Source organism: Alosa sapidissima, chromosome 1, assembly GCF_018492685.1.
Source record: "Alosa sapidissima isolate fAloSap1 chromosome 1, fAloSap1.pri, whole genome shotgun sequence".
NCBI lineage: Eukaryota > Metazoa > Chordata > Actinopteri > Clupeiformes > Clupeidae > Alosa > Alosa sapidissima.
Genome location: NC_055957.1, coordinates 22,224,665 through 22,245,924, shown reverse-complemented (window position 1 = coordinate 22,245,924; position 21,260 = coordinate 22,224,665). Strand labels below are relative to the sequence as shown.

Genomic DNA, 21,260 nt, shown 5'->3' with positions numbered 1-21,260 from the left:
ATGTGTCTTCTATGTGAGTCCATGCACAGTCCGTTTGGTTTGCAGCTCTTGGTCTTCACTGTGTGCGTATTTGTGTAGAAGGAGCTTTTATAGGGGTTTTTTTGTTGTTATTGTTCTCAGTGTTATCAGGCTCTTGCAACTGCTAATAAAAAAAAAAAGTGTGGTTTAGAAGGGAGCTGAGTACATGCTGACAAGTAGTCTCACCTTATTTCTTAGAATGTGACACAAACACAACATAGTTTCCCATACAGATGCTCTTAAAATAACCACTGCGATCAGCAGTACTGTAACTATCGCAACTCAGCAAAGACAAGTGCTTATGTCAGAGATGTGGTCACCCAGTGTCCCTTATATTGGTGCACTCAATAATTACAATGCTGCTGCGGTCATGCACCGATCAAGATCACTTCTGTCCCTCAAATGAGGACATTCAAAAGCAAATTAGGACAGTCAAATGTGTCCCATTTGTGAACCACATACACACAGTACAGTGCACTATAAATCAGAGATTGGTCAGTGACCACATGCATCACTCAATGTGAAAGCTTTGACAGGGCAGTGGCAAGAGTGGAGACCTGAGGACGGTACGTACTGCATTATCATCATTACACATTTTTGTTGTCCATTACAATTACATTGGATCAGGTTCATAGTTATTTTGTGTGGGCTACCAGCAGGTGTTTCATTAAATATGGAAATGGAAACAGAATATCACTAAATCGTTCAGTGTTAGGACTTGATAAAGTACATAAAGAAAGCTTAATACAATGGAAAAACGTTTTTATTTATTAAAGAATTTTAAGTGTAATATCTGATATGTTTTAGAAATAAGAAGCATACTGGTTACAATATTAAATCTGTTTGTGTTCAGTATTTTCCCCTCAAATGAAATTATCTATAAAATATCCCTATTTTGTCATGATTAAATAAGCAAATGTAATGATATAAAGGGAGTTGTTTTGTATTTACAATGAGTGCACAATCATGGTAAAATAACAACAAAGCTATGGACTGCAGGGATATGACTTCATCCATGGTTTAACAGATAGTACAACAGTCATAGTTGAGTAAAGTAAGAAGTTGTTAGAAAAATAAATATTCCAGTAAAGTACAGATACCTGAAAATGCTATTTAAGTACTGTAATAGCATTTGAAATTGAATTTTCAGGTATCTGTACTTTACTGGAATATTTATTTTCTAACAACTTTTTTACTCCCCTACATTTTCCCAGACATCTGTACATTCTATGCTTATTTCAAACTAAATTGATGGGGCAATAGTGATGTATCTGTACTACTACTTGAATATGGAAAGTAGCCTACTTTTACCACCTCTGTATGTAAGAGTCATTGCATGAGAAAACCAGGCAGAGGTCAGAAGATGGGGGTCAGCCAAATCGGCTCATACTTTGCATGTTTTGCATGATAGGTATGTGGAACTATGAACAGCCATATGATTAAAACCCTCCAGCTATTTTTCGTTTCTGAGTTCTGGGGCCCCCCTTGGAGACCCTCAGAAATCAGGTAATTTATGGCTGGAAATGACTGAAATTGCAATGGCTACCCTGATAATTCTGATAAAGATGAACATAACTTTTATATTTTCATAGAGCCTGGGTTCCCTAGTTTTACAGACCAAAAGTTGAAGATGAAGCATTGAAATTAAGAGGGTGTAAGGGGACCACTCAGAACCACTGAAAGCAGAATTGACATCTCTCTAAATTTTGGTTTATCTCACATGCGCAGTGGATGGTTTTACTGTTGCTGGAGAGAGGAACATCTACTGATTCAAAAACAATCGTCACATAATGTGAGCCGTGACAGGTGGGTCTTTATGGGTATTTTTTTGGCATCATACTCTGAAAAGCAATTTTTAAACAGCAATATCTGGAAAACTATCTCACCTAGCCTTCAAATTTTCTACAGTCAATATGTTACTAATAGCATCCAGACATGGAATGTCAGGGGTGTAGCTCAAGTATAACCTAGATACTTAAACTTCTTCTGAAATTTGGCTTGGTGAAATAAAATAGCACATTTGAAGAGTTGTTGAGCCCCCAGTTTTTCAGATAGAAGACTTACATGTTACTGTAAGCATCTCTGGTACCAGGTTAAACCCTGTACAAAATGTGGTCTCTCTTAGATGATTAGTTTCACAGATATTAAGGCTCAAAAATGACAACAACAAAAAAAAAACATATTCGACCAACTTCAGAGCCATATTCCAAAAAACTGACAACAGGTATCAGGTCCAAACTGACTTTTTTGAATGATCAAAGTCTTGTTAAAATCATATTAAAAAAACTGGGAGGGTGTCCAGCCTCATTTTGTCACAGTGAATTTTTAAAATCTTAGATTTGAGGGCGTTTTCAGGAAACAGCAGCCATTTGACAATGTGCCAATCCCAAAGTCCGAACTCACAGACTCACAGACTTTGGTGCTGTCCAAACCCCATTACCTATCTGAGCCCATGTGATCTCACACACTCACTGACTTAGCACCTGAGATCAATTAAGTCTGTGAGTCTTCAGTCCTTAGTCCTCAGGGCATTTTAAGCAGGGTAATTATCAACCTTCCCACACAACAAAAGGTTCATTTATTCATGTATAATGAATCAAATCGAGCCTTGCCAGGCAGATGGTCTCACCTGTTATTCTTTACTCACAATTTACAGGTATTCCCCTGGTACTGCAGAAATGTGCTTCATCAACGAGAGCTCCCCTGAATCAGATATGGAGACATTATACCGCTGTGCAGGGGCCCATTATGTGAGATTATACCTTGTAGGTGAGAGCATGTACCTGCTCCTGGGCTCCCCACTTCACATCTATTTCATCTGGCTGGTGGTGACACAACATGCAACAATTTCCAAGTTCTACGCCATGAATGTGGCCCTGTGCGAGCTAGTCTTCTCTTTAACTGTCGTTGTTGGGAACTCGGCTTACTTGTCTACACGTCACCATTGCCTTCTCTATATGGTGTTGCCCTCCTACGCCTTCATTTTCTCTGCCCGTCCACTCTTCCAAAGTCTCATCTGTATGGAGCGGTATCTGGCAGTGGTGCATCCTCTAATCTATCTAAAGTACAAGACCCTGAGACACAAGATGACCTGTACTGCCCTGGTTGGTGTGGTTATAGGGGGATTTACTGCAGCAGAGATTGTTTATACACCCCACTTTCTGATACGTGAGTTTGCTATTCTGTTTGTCATCTTGCTGTCCATTGATGTATTCTGTAGTCTGTCTGTGCTATGGGCTCTGAAACGCCCCAGCCCTGGAGAAGGTGAGGGGCAGAAGGATTGCATGAACGTCATGAAGAAAAGTGCTTTCAAAACCATCATGGTCATTCTGGCTATTACTTTCTGTGACCATATCTTTGTCACTGTTATGGGTCTCTGTGGAGGCTTTTCTGAAGACGATTGGATTTGCACAGTCGACATAATTAACACATTTGTATTTGCTCTGTGTGGATTTGTCCAGCCTCTCTTGTACTTACAGAAAATGAGGAAACTGCCATGTGCAAAAGAAAGGCATGATGCAGAGTCTCGTGAATTGAGCTAAAAATGAATATTATATTGTAAATCTGGAAAAGTCAATTGATTTAACACAATCTCAAGTAAATGATTTGTATTAAGTATTTCTGGTCAAACTCAGTTATTGTGTCTTCAATGTTACCTTTTACATCATAAGATCATATGGGTCTTTTTTCAAACTATGTCTTTTTTGTTCACAACCCAGTGAGAAACCAGGCCTGGCATGCTCTGAAGAAAACTGTATGGTTGAAATGCGTTGGATAGGCATTTTTAATAAAAGGTTTTTTTTATATTTATCAATGCCTCATTTTTCTGTTTTTTCAATGTTAGCGTATAGGCACTTTTTGAAGAGCACCCTGGATTTTTTTTGACTATAACTAAGATTTTTCGACCCGAGAAGTGTTCCTTCTTCTTTTCTTTAAATTTTTAAAACTTTGTCACTGATTTAATGTCAATAGGCACTTAAAACCACTTTAGTTGTTTCTGATGCATTTGTGATTGATTAGCTAAAGAAGACACTTGTTTACTTTTACTTCTTGTTTGCCAGTATTTTTAAGTATATAGGCCAACTATCAAATTATTTTGACCACAAAATGTTCCTCTGCAGCAGCAGCGGCTCCGTATACGTGCAAACCAGCAGGAAGAATGACAAACATGCTTATAACATAATATTCAAAATGTTTCCAGCAGTACTTCGGAACATCACATGATATACAGACTGTGTCCAAGGCTGCTCAAGGTCTGTGCTGCTGAACTGGGGGAGCCACTGAAGCATTTTCAACCTGAGTCTCCGTCTCGGACGAGTTCCAACACTGTGGAAGACATCATGTCTTACCCCCGTCCCTAAGAAGCCACACCCAAGTGAGCTTAATGATTACAGGCCTGTCACTCTAACATCACATGTGATGAAGACATTGGAGCGACTGGTCCTGCGCATACTCAGACCCCAGGTACGCCATGCACTAGACCCGCTACAGTTTGCATACCAGGAGAAATTGGGCGTGGACGATGCCATCACTTATCTCCTACACAGGACACATCCTTACCTAGACAAGGGCAAAAGTGCTGTGAGAATCATGTTCTTTGATTTCTCACCATCCAACCCCTTAGACTGAGAGACAAGCTCTTGCAGATGGGTGTGGACGCTGACCTGGTATCCTGGATCACAGATTACCTGATCGAGCGGCCACAGTTCGTGAGACTGAAGAACTGTTTCTCTGACACTGTGATCAGCAGCACCGGAGCTCCACAGGGAACTGTGCTCTCGCCAGTCCTGTTCACCCTGTACACATCTGACTTATGTTACAACACCGAGTCATGCCACATACAGAAGTTCTCTGATGATACTGCAATTGTGGGGTGTATCAGCGACGAACAAGAGGAGGAATACAGGAGCCTGGTGGAGGACTTTGTGCAATGGTGCAAACGCAACCACCTTCGACTCAACACTTCAAAGGCCAAGGAGATGGTGGTGGATTTCCGCAGGTCAAAGTCCGCTCTGCTACCAGTCTCCATTGATGGGGTCAATGTGGAGGTGGTAAACATCTACAGGTATCTGGGCTTACAACTGGACAATAAACTGGACTGGTCAGCCAATACTGAAGCACTCTACAAGAAAGGGCAAAGCAGGCTGTACTTCCTGAGGAGGCTGCAGTCCTTCAATGTCTGCAGTAAGCTCCTCAGAATGTTTAACCAGCCTGTTGTTGCCAGCGTCCTCTTCTATGCTGTGGTATGCTGGGAAGAAAGCACAAAGAAGAAGGATGCTGGGTGACTAGATAAGCTGGTAAGGAAAGCTGGCTCTGTCGTGGGAGCCGAACTGGAGTGCATCACTTCAATATCAGACAAAAGGACCCTGAACAAACTGATATCTTGGACAATGAATGTCATCCACTCCATAGCACTATTGTAAAGCAGAAGAGCCTGATCAGCTGGAGACTTCGCTCACTGTCATGGAGACTGAGGAAGTCATTTGTCCCCAGGGCCATTGAACTGTTCAACGCTTCACTTAAGGGAGATAGACTTAGTATAGTCTGTTTACATGCTATATTAGCACATTTGCACAACCCCTCTCTCCCTCCTGGACTGTGGCCGGACTTGATGCTTAATACCTTATACTCAATACTTGACCAATGGCTGTAACCCTTGTACCTCAACCTATTCTTGCACTGACATAGTTTTGTTATATTATCTTGTCTACATTATACATTATTCTCTTATATGTCCATATTACTATCCCCACCCTTTCAACTGTATATTGGATCTTGCTTGTGTCTGTTGAGGGGTCCACGACCATGTCACCCTTGACAGGGACAACAAGGAAGCGATCATCCTCAGCTGCACTCTGAATTACAGGCTCAGTCCCTGCCCTGTCATGCTTGATCATCCTTAAGCATCCTTAAGCATACTATGTTGATATTTGACTTAGTTTTTATAGTATATTTAGTATTTAGTATCATGTTTATCTTCTACTCTGTAAGTGCATGTTGTGTGTGATGTCTGTATGTTACTGAGACTTCAATTTCCTGTTGGGGATCAATAAAGTATCTATATCTATCTCTATCTATCTATTTCATTAACTGCACTTTCAAGGTTGTGGTAACCAAACTACTCAATAAAAAAAGTTTTTTGTTCAATTTAAATATCTCCATTGCACATCATTTGATTAATTTCCCATCAGATATAGGTTAGAGTATAAGAAACAGATATCACTCAAGGAATCCCTGAAATAACACCATAAACCTTTAGGGGCAGCCGTGGCCTACTGGTTAGCACTTCAGACTTGTAACCAGAGGATTGCCGGTACTGACCAGTAGGCAGTGGCTGAAGTACCCTTGAGCAAGGCACCAAACCCCTCACTGCTCCCTGAGCGCCGCTGTTGAGTGTGTGCTTCACCTCACTGTGTGCTGAGTGTGTTTCACTAATTCACAGATTGGGATAAATGCAAAGACCAAATTTCCCTCATGGGATCAAAAGAGTATATATACTTATACTTATATACTTAAAATAAAATTAAGATATACTTAAATTGTCCGTAATAACCCCCTTAATCACAACAAATAAAGGGAACCCCTGACTTGACACCTTAAATGTAGATTATGGGGTCACCATAAAGTGGCATTTTAAGGTAAAATTAAGTAGCCTGGAATAATCCAGACTCATTCATAAAGAGAACACTTGCAACCCGACAGATCTAACTTTGGTCCAGCCTTACCAATCACATCGATCCGAGATTCCTAACTCCTACTTTGCCTAAAATTTCCAGTCAGGAAACAATGTTTGCTGTATGCATTTCTGTATTTTTCCAACTGCATTTTTTTGCAGGTGTTGCTGCTTTTGTTTGCAGGTATTGCTGCTTCTGTTTATCACAATACGTTTTGGTTTTCGCCTTCTCCTCTCGTCGCTGATTGGCCTGACATTTTCCTTGTCCGAGGGAAACGGTTTGAACTACAGTATGGTGTTTCAGACTAGATTTCCCTGAAAGAAAATATATGTGGGCCTGTTTTACAAATTAAGGGCCACTTCTGTCGGTTGGTTTTGGTATGTTTTCAGGGGTAACTTAGGGTACATTTGAATAGGCTACATAACGTTTCATAGTGAAATGAGTGGCTTCTGAGAGGCTGCATAGGCCTCCAGTATAGGCCTCATGACGTAGTTAGACGGGAGGTCACAAGCTAGGGGGCGATCGCGCATTTGTCTGTTTAAACTAGCTGGTACATGACCGTCTCTAAATAACGTTAGCTGTGTCCGTGCGACACAAATAACAAAACGTCAGCTTGTGACACTTCACGGTGTGGAGATCATCTGTGGCAATAACGAAATTTTAACTCGTATAAAGAAAATGCCAGGTAGGATGGTACATTGGTGCGTCATTGCATGCTTATATGCACTAACGTAGCAATTCATAGTTTTAGCTTGTTTCTGTGCAAGTGTGTCACACATGGTACCACATCACAGACTTACCAGCTAACATTAGCTTGCTAGCAAGCTATCGTGATTCCTAGCATCAATCGTTTTTGTGAGCTGTGGCTAAAGCATTGGCTTTGTCCATTTATTTTCATCTGGTGGTAGGTCCGCTGTACCGACGACGTTAGCTGACAAATTGATCCAGTTCTTTAAAGTAATCGCTGACAAAGATCCCTTTTGTTGTTTATAATTCCAACGTTAGTTCGAGCTATGTAGGAACCCACCAAGATCAATTGATAAGAGCTAATGTTGCTCCAGGTCTCTGAGCGCGTTATCGCTGGAAACAACAGAGCATGGTAGCTTGCTTGCTAACTTGTTTGCCAAAGTTGCTTGGAACGGGCATACTTCTTCTTTACAATGTCCCTTGTGGTTATAGCCAGCTGCTAACTAAGCAGGACTGTCCAAAAATCATTTGGGTTTTGTTTAAAACAACATTTTAGTGAGGCTGCTTACAGCTTCTACAACGACGTAAGATGCTTTCAATTGAATAGAATTGAATTGAATTGAATTTTATTATCATGGTACAAGGCGCTTTTGTCCAAAGCGACATACAACAACAATACACATTCCATTAACGTTATATATATATATATATATATATATATATATATATATATATATATATAACGTTAATGGTATATACCCATATACGGGCATAATATATATATATATATATATATATATATATATATATATATATATATATATATATAAAAATAATGATAATGGAATAGACTCAAATATCTTAGTACAAATACAAATGGTCATAGATTAAATCATTTAAGTAAACAGAACAATAATAATAGCAAATCCTCACAATAACCATATACAAACCATGAATAATTCATTAGTTAGATACAAGGTAACCAGATGTGTCTCTTAAACGCTTTGTGAAAATCCCATATTCTCATCACTCATCAGAGTTGTTCCGTGGCTGAGGCCCAGAATGAGGGATTCGAAGTTAATTCTGGCATGCAATAGGAAGCCAATGAAGAGTAACAAATAGTGGAGTTACTGTGTCTTCTTTGGCTGATTAAGTTGTGTGGCATATTGTGTGATACAAGGTCTGCTCTTCCGAATATGGCATAAACAGACATCACTTTGTGTATGGTAGGAATGTTTGCACTGGCACCAAGTTTCCGATAGCACTAATGATAATAATGAATGAAATTCATGTCAACAGGCACACATTGATAGCATTAACACCAAATGTATGTATGTATTGCATGTATTGTACGTATAGCATTACCTGTTTCTCAAATTATTAGTAGCCTAATCACAAATCTTTTATTCAACACAGAGCCTACCGATATGAACAGTCCTGAGGTGGCCAAGACGCCGCTAGGAGGTAGCACCACAGGGAAGAATGAAGGGGTTGTCAATGGCCACAAGGAAGGCGAGGCCAACCCCTTCGCTGAATATATGTGGATGGAGAACGAAGAGGAATATAATCGCCAGGTGGGTTTGAAGGCCTTGCAAACACTCCTACCAATAAAATGCTTTCTAAACTTTCTGATGTCAACACTTAAGAATATATATATATATAGGAATATATACCCATCAGAAATGTAACTCTATGAAAATGTAACATTGTGATTATAGTGACAGAAATGGTCACTGTTATCTGTATTATGTGCTGAAGTGAAAATGCTCCTAAATCCACCACCAATAATGAACAGAACTCATAACTGGCCAACCGTCTGTCTTCCATGGTACAGTAGCAATCAAACTAAGTCAACAAAATAGAATTCATAGGCTGTAACACAGTGTCTTTTTATAAAGGTAATGTGGTTCCTGTAAGAACAACTCAGTGTGAGAACGAGGGGGAGAGAGGGAAAACGCAAATGAATAACTCGAAGCTGTAAAAGGGAAGCTGGTGGCAGAAGCATAATTAGTGAAGCAGACTTGTGCATAGTTTGAATTGACAACATTAACAAACACACCATATTCAAATTAAGGTCCATATTCTGATTATGGCATTATTCAGATTAAAATGTTAATATACACAGTAGAATCAGAGAGGGTTGAAGCGGAGACCTCGCTGCACTAATGTCAATGGGAGACTTGTGGAATTTCACCAATGAATTGGTCATTATGTCATATTGCTTGATCAGACTTTTTTTTTGATTTTGTAACGTAAAGTGACACACCCACTTATGCAGACTGGAGCTGCCCCATTTTGCTCCCATAGAAACAAATTGTGTTGCTCTATCCTGTTAGTCATCAAGGATCTTTGGTAGAATGTTGACCTACATTAACCTTAATATTCCTGTTGACATGTGAATTGGCATATCCTGAATAAACCAGCAACATATAGTCGTGGTAGTAGCAGGGTGGGGACGTCTCTTGACAGTGGAGTGTTGAGCTACGGTGGAATTCCTGTCGACATGTTAATTGGCATAATGCTGAATAAACTTACAGTAGTAGAAGCAGCATTGTGACGTTTCTTGCTGTCCGCTTTGCCCCAGGTGGAGGAGGAACTGCTGGAGCAGGAGTTCATTGAGCGCTGTTTCCAAGAGATGCTGGAGGAAGAGGACCAGGATTGGTTCATCCCAGCACGGGACCTCCCATCAGGGATTGGCCAGCTGCAGCAGCAACTTAATGGCCTGTCGGTCAATGATCGGAATGCAGAAGACATCGCAGTAAGTGAAAGATTGTGAAATTTGTTCCTTGATTGAAAAGAGTTGCATACTTCTGGCGAACATTACTGACGACTCTGTTCTTCTCCTGTCAACCCCGCCCCCCCCCCCCCCCAACCTCTCTCGTTAAACAGCGGAAGAGCAGTTTGAACCCCGAGGCGAAGGAGTTTGTCCCAGGCATGAAATACTAGGGGCTCGTCCCTTGACCCCATAGAGACTCAGAGGATTCTGGCGGCCACACTTTCATACATTTCATGCATCCACTCACCCAGTGGGCTTTGATTGTTACACCGCTGGTATTTTTTCCGTCTTTATTTTTCTTAAGGGGAACAGGCGCCATGGACACTCTCCTGGAAGTTTTTTTTTTTTTATTTTATTTTTATTTTTTCCTTGTCAGAAATCAGTATAACTTTCCCAATGGATTTGTGCAAGAAGTGAATAGCTATCCAGACAGTTATGTGTGGTATTTTCTTGATCACTGAGAAGCAATTATGTGGTATCCACCATTATGATCGTGTTATAGAAAGTTATTCCAGCTCAGTGTTTATATTTCCTGTTTTCCTCCTATTTAAGAGAGTCATACTTGATGAGATTATTCAGGTGAATGGGAGGTGAAAAGGTTTAATAACTCAAATAAAGCAGGTAGACCCAGAGGACCTGACTGCAGTGGCCGGCAGCTTCAAAGTTTTTTTTTTTTTTCTTCTCTTTTTTGAGTCCTGTGTGTGTAGCGTAAAACAGTGTGTACAACTAGCAAAGACAAAATATGTATGAGAAAGTATATGTAAATAAAGAAAAGAGCAGGTTCCCTCTTCATGAGTGTTTCAGGCTCTTTGTGACAAAATGTCTGGTGCTCTGCCGTGGGTGGGTAAGAGAGTGACTCAATGTTTTAAGAAACAAGCTCTAAAGTTTAGTTTACACATACTGTATTAACAACCATGTTGGTTCATGTCACATGTACTCATAATCTGTATCAACCGTGCCGAGGGAGGCAGCACTGTGACTAATATCTTGGTTTGGATATTAGGTGTGTTTTTACTAACGGCTCCCACACACAGCTGCGTGCATCGCGTTGCTGGAGACGCATCTCATTCACTTTAAATGGGCTCACGTGATCCGTTGCCGAACTGAATTGTGGGTCCGTCGCGTCGCGTTTCTCCCGCCGCTCGCGTTGAGGAGTTCAGCTGTTGCTGCACCGACAGACGGCACTGGCCAATCAAGCCAATCTACGGACGGCACCAACCAATCACATTACGGTTTTACTTCAAGTCATTTGCATAGCTACCGTCGGGAACACCCACTGGCATGCGTTGACGGAACGCAGCTGTGTGTGGGAGCAGTAAGGGAAAGGCACATTTGCCTGGTATGACGCATAGATGTGTTGAGAGCATGTATTCTGTTGCTGGTTTGATGATGCTGAGGCTGTGGGACAGCAACCAAGGAAACGACAAAACAGAACCAAGTAAATAATACGTATTAATATGTGTGTGTCTGCCACTAGGAATGAGATGAAGGTAAGGACAGCTTGGTGTCCGGGAGCGGTCTACACCAACATATAGCCAATAGGCTACATAAGAATCAAATGTAAAATGCACAGCAATATATAGCACTTTTTTTTTTTTATCTAAAGGAGCTTCAGGATAGCATCTAAACCCAAAAGCATGTTTCTTAACCACTCCTTACAACACCTTTAATCATACATCATGCCGCCATGTCAAGTTCATGTTGGGGGGCGCAGCGGAGCGGCAGGCTGCAGCGCCCGTACGGGTCCGAGTGCCCAGGGGACCCAGGTTCGAATCCGACCTGCGGTCATTTCCCGATCCCACATCGTCTCTCTCTCCCACTTGCTTCCTGTCACTCCACTGTCCTGTCCAAATGAAAGGCTAAAAAGTCCAAAAACAAAAAAAAAGTTCATATTGTTCCTCTTTCTGGTTTCGATGGAGCCCACTCGTGATCATTCATTCACACGAGAGACAATTCACAAATGCACCCACGCTCACGAGTCACGACCTATAGCACTTTGGCAATATCATTGAAGTGTTGAGTAATTTTAATTGACGTAATCTACTTTTGGGACAACTTCCTCTGAAGTTGTGACATCATGGCGAAGAGGCGTGTGTCCGTCGGGTTGGGCGCACACGTAACTTCTCAGGTGTTGCACAAATTAGTTTCTATTCGATGTGAGATCCCTACATTTCATGACAACACGTTCGAACGATAGATAGACTTCTAGTTACGGAGTTATGGCCATCATTTGCCAGCGATATCATTGAAAGTAGGCTACAGAGGTTCTTCTGTGATCCAGGTAAACATAAGTTTAATGGACACGCACGTAAAACGAGGAGAAGTCTACTTACAGCACCAGAAACATGACGAGGTAAATTTTATGTATCTACCGTTGTTGTTGTTGTATAAAACGTGTTATTAGCCTACTTGTTGTTATTATTATTAGTAGTAGTAGGCTAGTATAGGCATATTTGACCCATTGCCTACTGAAGATGAGGTTATGATTTTGCAGAATAGCTTAGTGTTAAGCAAGCTGTATTGTAACATTTAGATTTTTGTCAGATAACTTTTCCAACATTGAAAGATTTAGAAGTAAATTATTTACCACAGTTAAATAAGTTATTGTTTTTTTAGTTATTATTTACTAGCAAGAACCTATAGGTAAGATGTTTACTTGAAAATCTCTCAGCCTTTCTATTTGCCTTGGCATGTCAAATGTTCCTGGTGTAAAAGATATCTGCAGAGTCCTTCTGCATGTTTGGGCAGGACCTCACTCAGGGTTGCAGTACTACACACATTCCAAGGCTCCCAACCCCTCCCTACCTCTCTCACAAACACACATGCAAGGCCAGGCATTCAGTACTGTTTGAATAATGTTTATTCTGCAACATAATACATTTAGTAGACCAGTAGGTTATTTTAGACCATGGAGGTGCTTAGGCCCAGTAGGTCATTTTAGACCATGGAGGTGCATAGGCCCAGTAGGTTATTTTAGACCATGGAGGTGCATAGGCACAGTAGGTCATTTTAGAGGTAGACAATAGTGTGCCTCCAACAGCATCAGTGAAAGAGCACCTTGGAGAAGTGAATGTTATAGCATACACTGTACCTTTTGCAACTAGTACAGAGCAAATACAATACATTTCTCTGTGAATATAATGTTTTTGAAGCAAGGACAGTACTCATCATTCAGCATTTTAAAATCTTTTGAATTGCCCCACAGACGTGAAATTGCTGTAGAGATTTAAAACAAATTAAAAGTACCGATGAGTGCTGTCCTTGATTCTATGGATCCTTCAAAGGGACATGATGGGAATTTAGTGATTGAGGTGGGAATTTATATTCTTGAACTCCTATTGAGTTCCCTCGCAATAGTTTTGCATTCTATTGCAATGTTTCTGCATTCCCTCGCAATAAGTTTTACATTCCCACACAAAGTCAAAAGTTGGCTATTGCGTGGGAATTCAAAAGGAGTTCTAAAAATATATTTCCACCTCTAAAAAATAATTACCATCATGGCCTCCGTAGGATTCAGCATCCAGTCCAGTCTAAATTAAAGTGATAAGCGTGTTATTCTTGTATTTTTTTTCATTTCTCTGTCTTTATGTATACCTGTAGAAGTGGAGGAGGATGTGGCTGGTGCTGTACCCCTCCAGCCGGCGGGGTGTGGCCCGACTGGAGATGTCGGACGCGGACAGCGGTGGCGATAAGCTATTGGTGGTGGTGCGCTCCAGGCACCCAGAGCGGCGCGTGGTGCGGCTGGCAGACTGTGTGAGCGTGGTACAGCTGCCCCCCCATGCCGAGGCATGTCCCGGAGACAACATGGCTGCCTTCTGTGTGGAGACATTGGAGCGCCGGCTGGTGTTTGCCACTGAGAGGGACAGCTGTGCTGACTGGGTGGAGAGGATGTGCCAAATCGCCTTCCCGGTGAGTCCAAGCAGATGTGTGTGGGGGGTGAAACTGTGAATCACTGCTTATTTCTCAATCAGATGCCTCACTTTCCTAAAGACAAGGCCTCATGTTGATACATGAATTTGAGTGCTTGGTCCTCCCTTATCTATCATACAGGTAAAATACCTTTTTGTTATAATATTATCCTACTACCTGTAATCTCATGATCTCTCTTTCTCTCTCTCTCTCTCTCTCTCTCTCTCTCTCTCAGATGGACACTGGAAATGGAGATGTCCAAAAGCAGAAACTTCAGATGGAAGAGAATCAAATATACGTTTCCAGAAATGAGAGTGAGTGTCTGTTCCGGTGTCCTAACTTTAGCAGCATTCTGTATTTTACCCTGATTTTATTTTAGAAGCACTCTGAGTAACCAAAGCAAACTTAGAGTGCTAAGACGATGGTAGTGGCTAAAGAACTGGGCCAATAGCTTCCAGTAGCCAATTGTTGGTTCAATTCCCAGATTAATTACAATATTATCACATAGCAATAATAGCGTAACTATGCTTATGTTGTTCCCTCAGTACCTGAGTTCAGAGTGAACGTCCAGACAACTGAGGCATCTACTCGCTGTGGCCTAAAGGGGGCGTACTGGCTCCAGGCTGGTGCAGAGTGTCTGCTGCTCAAGGATCTGGAGAGCCACAGGACAGTGCTGGAGTGGCCCTATAACCTGCTGCGCCGTTACGGTAGAGACAAGGTCAGCAAAACAGGATGAGGTCGTTAGTTAGTCTATTAGTTGTCCCCTCAGGGAAATTCTTTTTCACATATTCCATATTGCTTTTCATCTTACATGGTCACAAGCACAGGATGGCACATACATGGTCACAGACATAGGGATGACACATACAGACATACACATATCATATACACATTTCATACACATGAAATGACATACACATTTCATATCAATAGCTTTTGGGAGTCATATTGTTGGATTCAAAGGGATAGCCATTCAGGATGTCTTTGTTGAGGACAGTATTATTGAGTCTTACCTTTTAGGTGATGAAATCCAGACTTTGGGTGATCACATTATTATTCCAAAAAATAATATTAATGTTAAGTTAATGTTTAATTTTATTAATAATTTTGGAGTTATATGTGCAGGATTTGCATCTCTGTGTTTTATTTAAAATGTGTTAAACAGTGGAGCACATTGACCCATATTTCTGTTGGTCTCTGTGTTCAGCTGGTCTTCTTAATAGAAGCTGGCCGACGCTGTGAGTCCGGTCCTGGAGCGTTCACCTTTGAGACCCAGCAGGGAGACGATATCTTCAGCCGCATTGAGACAGCAGTGCAGGAGCAGAGCTCCAGTGCTTTGGCAGGAGTCAAACGTAGGCCCAACTCACCCCTACCCAGCATACCCAACAGCGCCGCCCTGGCTGGGGTGTCAAGTGACTCCAGCTCCAGGGTCGTTTCAGATTTAATTAACAGTGTTGGTGCGGGTAAGCCAATTTATACAGATCCAGCCAGCGTGATCAGCTTCTCCAAGCCCATGTTGTCAAATGTCTTAGACCCCCCTGACTCACCTGAGATAGTGTATGCTGAGCCAATGGATGCCATCAGAACTCCTTACCGCATGAGAGCAGACCAACCCTCCGCCCCACCTCCCACCATTGGCCTCAGCGAGAGTTCTGAGCCGGTGTACTCCAGCCCTGTGAACTGTGTGTGCCCGCGCCTGGACCCTGATCGCTGTGATGACGCTGAGCCAGTGTACTCTGAGGTTTACAGTGAGATGCCTGACATTGCATTACCACTCCACAGCCAGCAGGAGGCAGTGTACAGCGAGCCACACAGGGCTTCAAACCCAGAAACAGATCTGTCACAAAGTGATGTCAGAGGCGGAGTGACAGAGGACAAGCCAATGGATGACCCTTCGGCCTTGTACAGCAAAGTCAATAAACCCCCCAAACTGCCCAAGACCCTTAGTACCCAGATTAACAAACCACCCAAACTCTCCCAAACCAGACATAGACTACCCCACCATGGACAATCTACTCCAGATGTTGTCTGCGAGGACCTGGGGGTTATTTGAAATCATATTAGCTTTCCAGCCAAATCTAATACACCTGATGATGACCCATGCCTTTCAACATTTCACCTGTCCTTAATAAGTGTGTGGACCATTTCAAACATGTGTGGGGCACTTGCTATGCAGAAAATACTATTTACATTGTTGACATAACCAGTGCACATGAAACACATTGGGCTCATACTATTGCACACAGTGTTAGATAGCACAGTAGCCCAAATTATATGTATTATGTCAGAGAATCATGTGACAGGAAATTATGTCATAGAGAAAGACCCTTCAAGACCCCAACTGCTATGAGTCAAGGTTAGCAACTCTCTTAAAGTAAAATAATAGTGTTTTTAGGTCATGGCCAGGCAAGCTTAGGTTACATGTCAAATTGTATCACCTTTTAAAAATGTTGATAAATCATAATAATCATAAAATATTCAATTTAATGTAAAAACTGTGTTTGAATATTCACATAAAGGTGAAGTGTGTACATAGTTGTCCATAATAATGCCTGCAAATTTTGCTTTTAAATAGAAATGTCAAATGGTGTAACCGGTTACACCATTTGACTCTTTTCTGTTTGAGACCAGTTTGATCAGATTCAGGGCCAAGAGTATGTAACTTTAGGTGCCAATAATATTATTTTTATAATATTTTTATAATTTAAAAGTGACTAACTGTTTAGCATTAACAATAGCTTTAAAAAGGTTGAATTAGATTGCAATTTAAGCGATTTTTGAAATTTCAAAGCTTTTCATTTTAAATTTAAACTTCCAAATATTATTTTTTAATATTTTATTATGATGTATGTAAACAGTATGTTCAAATTATAAATAAATAATATAAATACATTTATTATATATAAAATGTACCTCTTGTCCCCCAATGGATGCCACTTACAAGCAAGAAAAACTTGTCTCGCCACAGAGTGCGTATGAACGCAGATCCTGCTGTTGGTTGGTTGGTTAAGAAATTATCATACCCACTCTTTCACTCACTCTTATTCTCTCTCACACACACTTTGGGCCCTAATTTAGCAATATAAAATGCATGGTCACTAGCAAATAGCGTAAATACATTTAGGGGTTTGTCCAGTCCACATTCGGGTTGGTTTTGTTATCAAATGTCAGGTGCCTGGCTCAAAAAGGTGGCTCTTATGTTTCTTAATCAGTCATGGGTGTGTGGGCTTTGGGCTTAACATCCTTTAAACCAATGAGGAGGACATCTGTCATTCCCTTTAACAGCAAGCAGGGCAACTTCAAACAGCGCATCAGTATTTTGATAGTCAGCGGTGTATTTGAAGGAATCTGCTTGTACGCAAGACCGTATGGAACAGGTATTCCACTAAGCCAATCTTTACTAAAACCGAGTAGAGTATAGGCTACACACATCTGCACTTGTCTATTAATTAAACATATAGGCAAAGTGAAACTAACTTCACTGTGGTGTCATAGTCAACGACAAAACAGCTATACACAGTTAATTACTTTCAATATTGACTGACAATGGGTTACCAGAAAAAACATAGCCTGAAAAAAGCAAAATTTCCCCCTATAATCTTCGAATGACTGAATAAATAACCTAAGGACATTTATTCTGCAGAGGAATTGCTGCTTACATCTCGTCTTCAGCCGTGTTTCATATGCGCCTTTCGCTATAGACCAGGCTTTTCTTGGTCAGTGGCGTAATGCTTTTTGGACGGTATAAGATAGCGATTTTTAGATCATGTGCCAGACCACACCTTATGTTGGTAATTGCCACACTCCTGGGTGCATTATTTAAGTGTAAGATAGGAAAAAACTTTGCGTCAGAATAATAATACGCTTTGCGCCAGGTTTTGCATCGTGAAAATAGGGCCCTTTATCTCACTCTCTTTGAAAATAATGGGTATAGACTGAAATTGTATGAGAACTGAATTGAAATCAAATAGAATACAAGTTTCTTCATTAATGTTATGAAATTATATTTGATATGGAATATGATGAATGACATGAATACATATCAAAATATCCAATTCAGTTTACCTTGATGCCTATTTTCTGTATTAATTTCTTGTCCTATTGCTATAAACGTTTTATGGTCAAATGGTGTAATCGATTTATGTCAATTGGTGTAACCAGTATTTTGTCTAAAATACTAATAATGTACAAAAAAATTAATATGGATAATGATTTAATACTCTACTTTACTGTAATAATGGTTGTTTAAACCATTTTTACTCAAATGGTCAAAGAATAGACAGAAAACAAGATGTTTACAGCATATCGTCTTGCTCAGTACAATAAAAAAAAACATTTAATTTAAATGTAGAAATAAATATAATAAAACATATTCTCATAGGATATTACAAAATAAACTAATAATTTCATGTGAGCAATTGCATGAACTCTAGGAGGTGTGAAATATTAGATATTTGTCATTTTTGTGGTTATACCATTTGACAATTTAACAGGCTGTTAGTTCTATCTTTTGTTAAAAAATAGCATACACGTCATATTAAATAATATGAATACAACAGAAATACAAAGTATACACTTTAGCAAACCTCAGGCATGTTTTGTTTTAAAGGTTTAAGCATATTTTTAATTTTCTCATCTTACCAACCCTTATCTGTCACTGACCCATAACAAATGTACCTGTTTATGTTAATTTGCTACTGAGACAGTATTCATAAAGCGCATTAGAATAGAAAAGATATATAGGTGCATCTCAAAAAATTCATCATCATTGAAAAGCATTTTTCCGTAATTTATATCAAAAAGTAAAACTTTCTAGATAAATTAAAGTGAAATATTTCAAACTTAAGTTTTTGTATTAATCTAATGATTACGATTTACAGCTCATGGATATCAAAAATCCAGAATCTCTGAATAAAGAATTTATAATATAGAAATGTCGACCTGATCAGCTATATCAGAATGCTGCTAGTCAAAAGTCAAAACACCAGCAGTGGTTTCCTGAGAACTTTATCTCTCAGTCTGGGCAGGGCAATGGACTTTTCCATGATATTTAATTTTTTTGAGATGCACTTGTATAAAATATGATATAAAAGTATATAGGAACCAATATGCTATATTACTAAAATGTTCTTGTTGATGTCAGCTGTCAGCACATAGCACTTTCAAGAGTGGAAACTGACATTGTGTTTTTCTTCCAGTTTTGCTGAAATTGGCTCACATATCCAGAGTTGTTGATAGGTTCAGAGTTCAGAGAGTACAGTTTAACACAGGTTTCTTGTGTACCTGAAGCTCAACATTTATAATACATTTACATTTTTTTTTATAATACATGGTTTTACAGCTCCATAATTTTTTCAGTCCAAAATAAACTTATGCAGACCTCGGACTGTGAATGATATTTGTTCATTTATTTATTCACTTCATTGCAGAAGTGCCAATAAAAGCCATTGACCTTGTAAAGTATACACAAACCGTCCCAGTTATGTTGCTTGTTGTGAAGTATGGGCCTCATGCAGCAACAATTTAATTTTCCAGTCAGTACTGCCACGTAGCTCTATTTAACACACTTCATGATATAGACCAATGTATTCTGAAAATATACAGTGGGCCTACATACCATTGTTGTAGCCACCATGATCAGTATCAGAATATGGGCCCTCATTGTTACAGAAGCTGATTTAATCTATAAACCTGCCAAGAGAGACGGGCAAAAAATACTTTTCATTTCAAAATATCTACCAGCACTAAGAATTTAAGTGACCACCACCACCACCACAACAACAATACTACTACTATTATTATTATTATTATGATGGTTGCTCAGAATGATAATTATTATGAATGAATGATAACTGTAACAATATTAATAGTTCCTTGAATATAACCTGAGCGCTCCACATACGAACAATAACCAGATATTGGTTATGATGTCTTATCACAAGTTTTTCAACAAGGTACTTACATGCCCAATGTCTGTATGTCCTTTTATCTAAGTGTCTTCACACAAAGACACACATACACACACAAACGTACACACACACACACACTAACATGCAGAGACAGAGAGGGATGGAGGAGGAGGGGGGTGGTGACCACATTTGATTTCCATCTTTGTATCTTTGTTGCACCACCACTTCTTCTGTCTTTCTCATACTGCATTCTCATCATATTATATGTATTTTTTAAACCATTATATAGTATACCAAACTGGGCAAGTGTATAGGGCTGAGCCACGAGGTTCAACTCAACGCAGGTTACATTGGTGCTGTAACCTGGATCAGGCGAGAGATTTAGAGGGTTGAGTGTAACAATAGCCAGCTGGTCCTATTTGTACCATAGACAGTAAAAGAAATGGACAGAGCCGACATCATTTTAGTATTGATTGGAGGAGGCATTTTTCTTGACGTTTCAGTCAATTCACACACACAATTCAATGGGATGGAAAGCTTTCTGACCCTGTTATGTGTGCACATTTTCCTTGCAAGGCTGGTTTTCCACTAGGAGACGGTAGGGGGAGCAGGGAAAGTCGTCATTCTCGCCACAACAGGTCATTTAACCATCGTAATGATTTTTAAACTGTTTTATTAAGTTGGAAATGTTGTATAGGGGGTGTTAAAGGCATCAGGAAGGAGGTTTACACAAAGTACATAGATCTCTGAATTTAATTAAGATCTCTGAAGTTCGCCTACAATAGAGAGCCGAAGTCACGCCCCTTCCGTTGGGCAACCATGGGACCTATCTTTCAAAAAATTATGAACGGCAGTCGATGGCGAAAGAGAAATGATTTTCTGGTCCCGATCGACTTGCGCCTTAAATTACCCATGATGTTCGTCAATTTTAAAGACAATTTTTCCATGTAAAGACATTTTCAGTTTGTTTCGTAATCGTAATTCCAACGACTCAGTCGCGCTAGTGACGTTAGCCCATTCACAGCCACACCGGATTGTACAAGCATACAGTGTTTCCCATACGTTGACTAATTTGTGGCGGGGCGCCATGAAATCAAAACCGACCGCCACACATTGATATATTGCTATGTTGTACTATTTAAATTAAAGATACGATAAAATCCTAAGGTCTTATAGAGGAGACTAAACTAAGTTAAGTTATGCAATCAAGCAGTATCTCAAAGCTAACGTTAAAATACTGTTTGGATGTCGATGTACAGCTTGCATGCTTACAGCTGCTTGTCAATT

At 40.1% G+C, this 21,260-nt stretch overlaps 3 protein-coding genes across 4 annotated transcripts; all 3 read left to right on the top strand.

Moving 5' to 3' along the window:
* The first annotated feature begins 126 nt into the window (after positions 1-126).
* Positions 127-3,828, top strand: LOC121721392 (C-C chemokine receptor type 3-like). 2 transcript variants are annotated; one of them, XM_042108280.1, is made up of 2 exons: positions 127-1,001; positions 2,578-3,828. In XM_042108280.1, exon 2 carries the CDS (start codon positions 2,610-2,612, stop codon positions 3,558-3,560), a length of 951 nt encoding a protein of 316 aa, XP_041964214.1. In that variant the 5' UTR covers positions 127-1,001; positions 2,578-2,609; the 3' UTR covers positions 3,561-3,828. The 2 variants fall into 2 exon arrangements, with proteins under 2 accessions (XP_041964214.1, XP_041964223.1); XM_042108289.1 differs by lacking the exon at positions 127-1,001 and adding an exon at positions 2,542-2,560 and having other exon boundaries at positions 2,675-3,828.
* A 3,413-nt stretch (positions 3,829-7,241) lies between these two features.
* Positions 7,242-10,945, top strand: paip2b (poly(A) binding protein interacting protein 2B). The gene is made up of 4 exons (XM_042108331.1): positions 7,242-7,377; positions 8,796-8,953; positions 9,964-10,137; positions 10,269-10,945. Exons 1-4 carry the CDS (start codon positions 7,371-7,373, stop codon positions 10,323-10,325), a joined length of 396 nt encoding a protein of 131 aa, XP_041964265.1. The 5' UTR covers positions 7,242-7,370; the 3' UTR covers positions 10,326-10,945.
* Positions 10,946-12,270: 1,325 nt separating this feature from the next.
* On the top strand, positions 12,271-16,878 carry dok1a (docking protein 1a). Its single transcript, XM_042108273.1, has 5 exons — positions 12,271-12,508; positions 13,756-14,064; positions 14,300-14,378; positions 14,610-14,782; positions 15,272-16,878. Exons 1-5 carry the CDS (start codon positions 12,452-12,454, stop codon positions 16,115-16,117), a joined length of 1,464 nt encoding a protein of 487 aa, XP_041964207.1. The 5' UTR covers positions 12,271-12,451; the 3' UTR covers positions 16,118-16,878.
* The last annotated feature ends 4,382 nt before the right edge of the window (positions 16,879-21,260 follow it).

Coding starts and splice junctions, on each gene's coding strand:
- LOC121721392 (XM_042108280.1), top strand. CDS start 2,610: ATGAATCAAATCGAGCCTTGCCAGGCAGATGGTCTCACCTGTTATTCT.
- paip2b (XM_042108331.1), top strand. Junction 8,954..9,963: donor AAGAGGAATATAATCGCCAG/GTGGGTTTGAAG, acceptor GCTTTGCCCCAG/GTGGAGGAGGAACTGCTGGA. Junction 10,138..10,268: donor GGAATGCAGAAGACATCGCA/GTAAGTGAAAGA, acceptor CTCGTTAAACAG/CGGAAGAGCAGTTTGAACCC.
- dok1a (XM_042108273.1), top strand. CDS start 12,452: ATGGACACGCACGTAAAACGAGGAGAAGTCTACTTACAGCACCAGAAA. Junction 12,509..13,755: donor AGCACCAGAAACATGACGAG/GTAAATTTTATG, acceptor GTATACCTGTAG/AAGTGGAGGAGGATGTGGCT. Junction 14,783..15,271: donor GCCGTTACGGTAGAGACAAG/GTCAGCAAAACA, acceptor CTCTGTGTTCAG/CTGGTCTTCTTAATAGAAGC.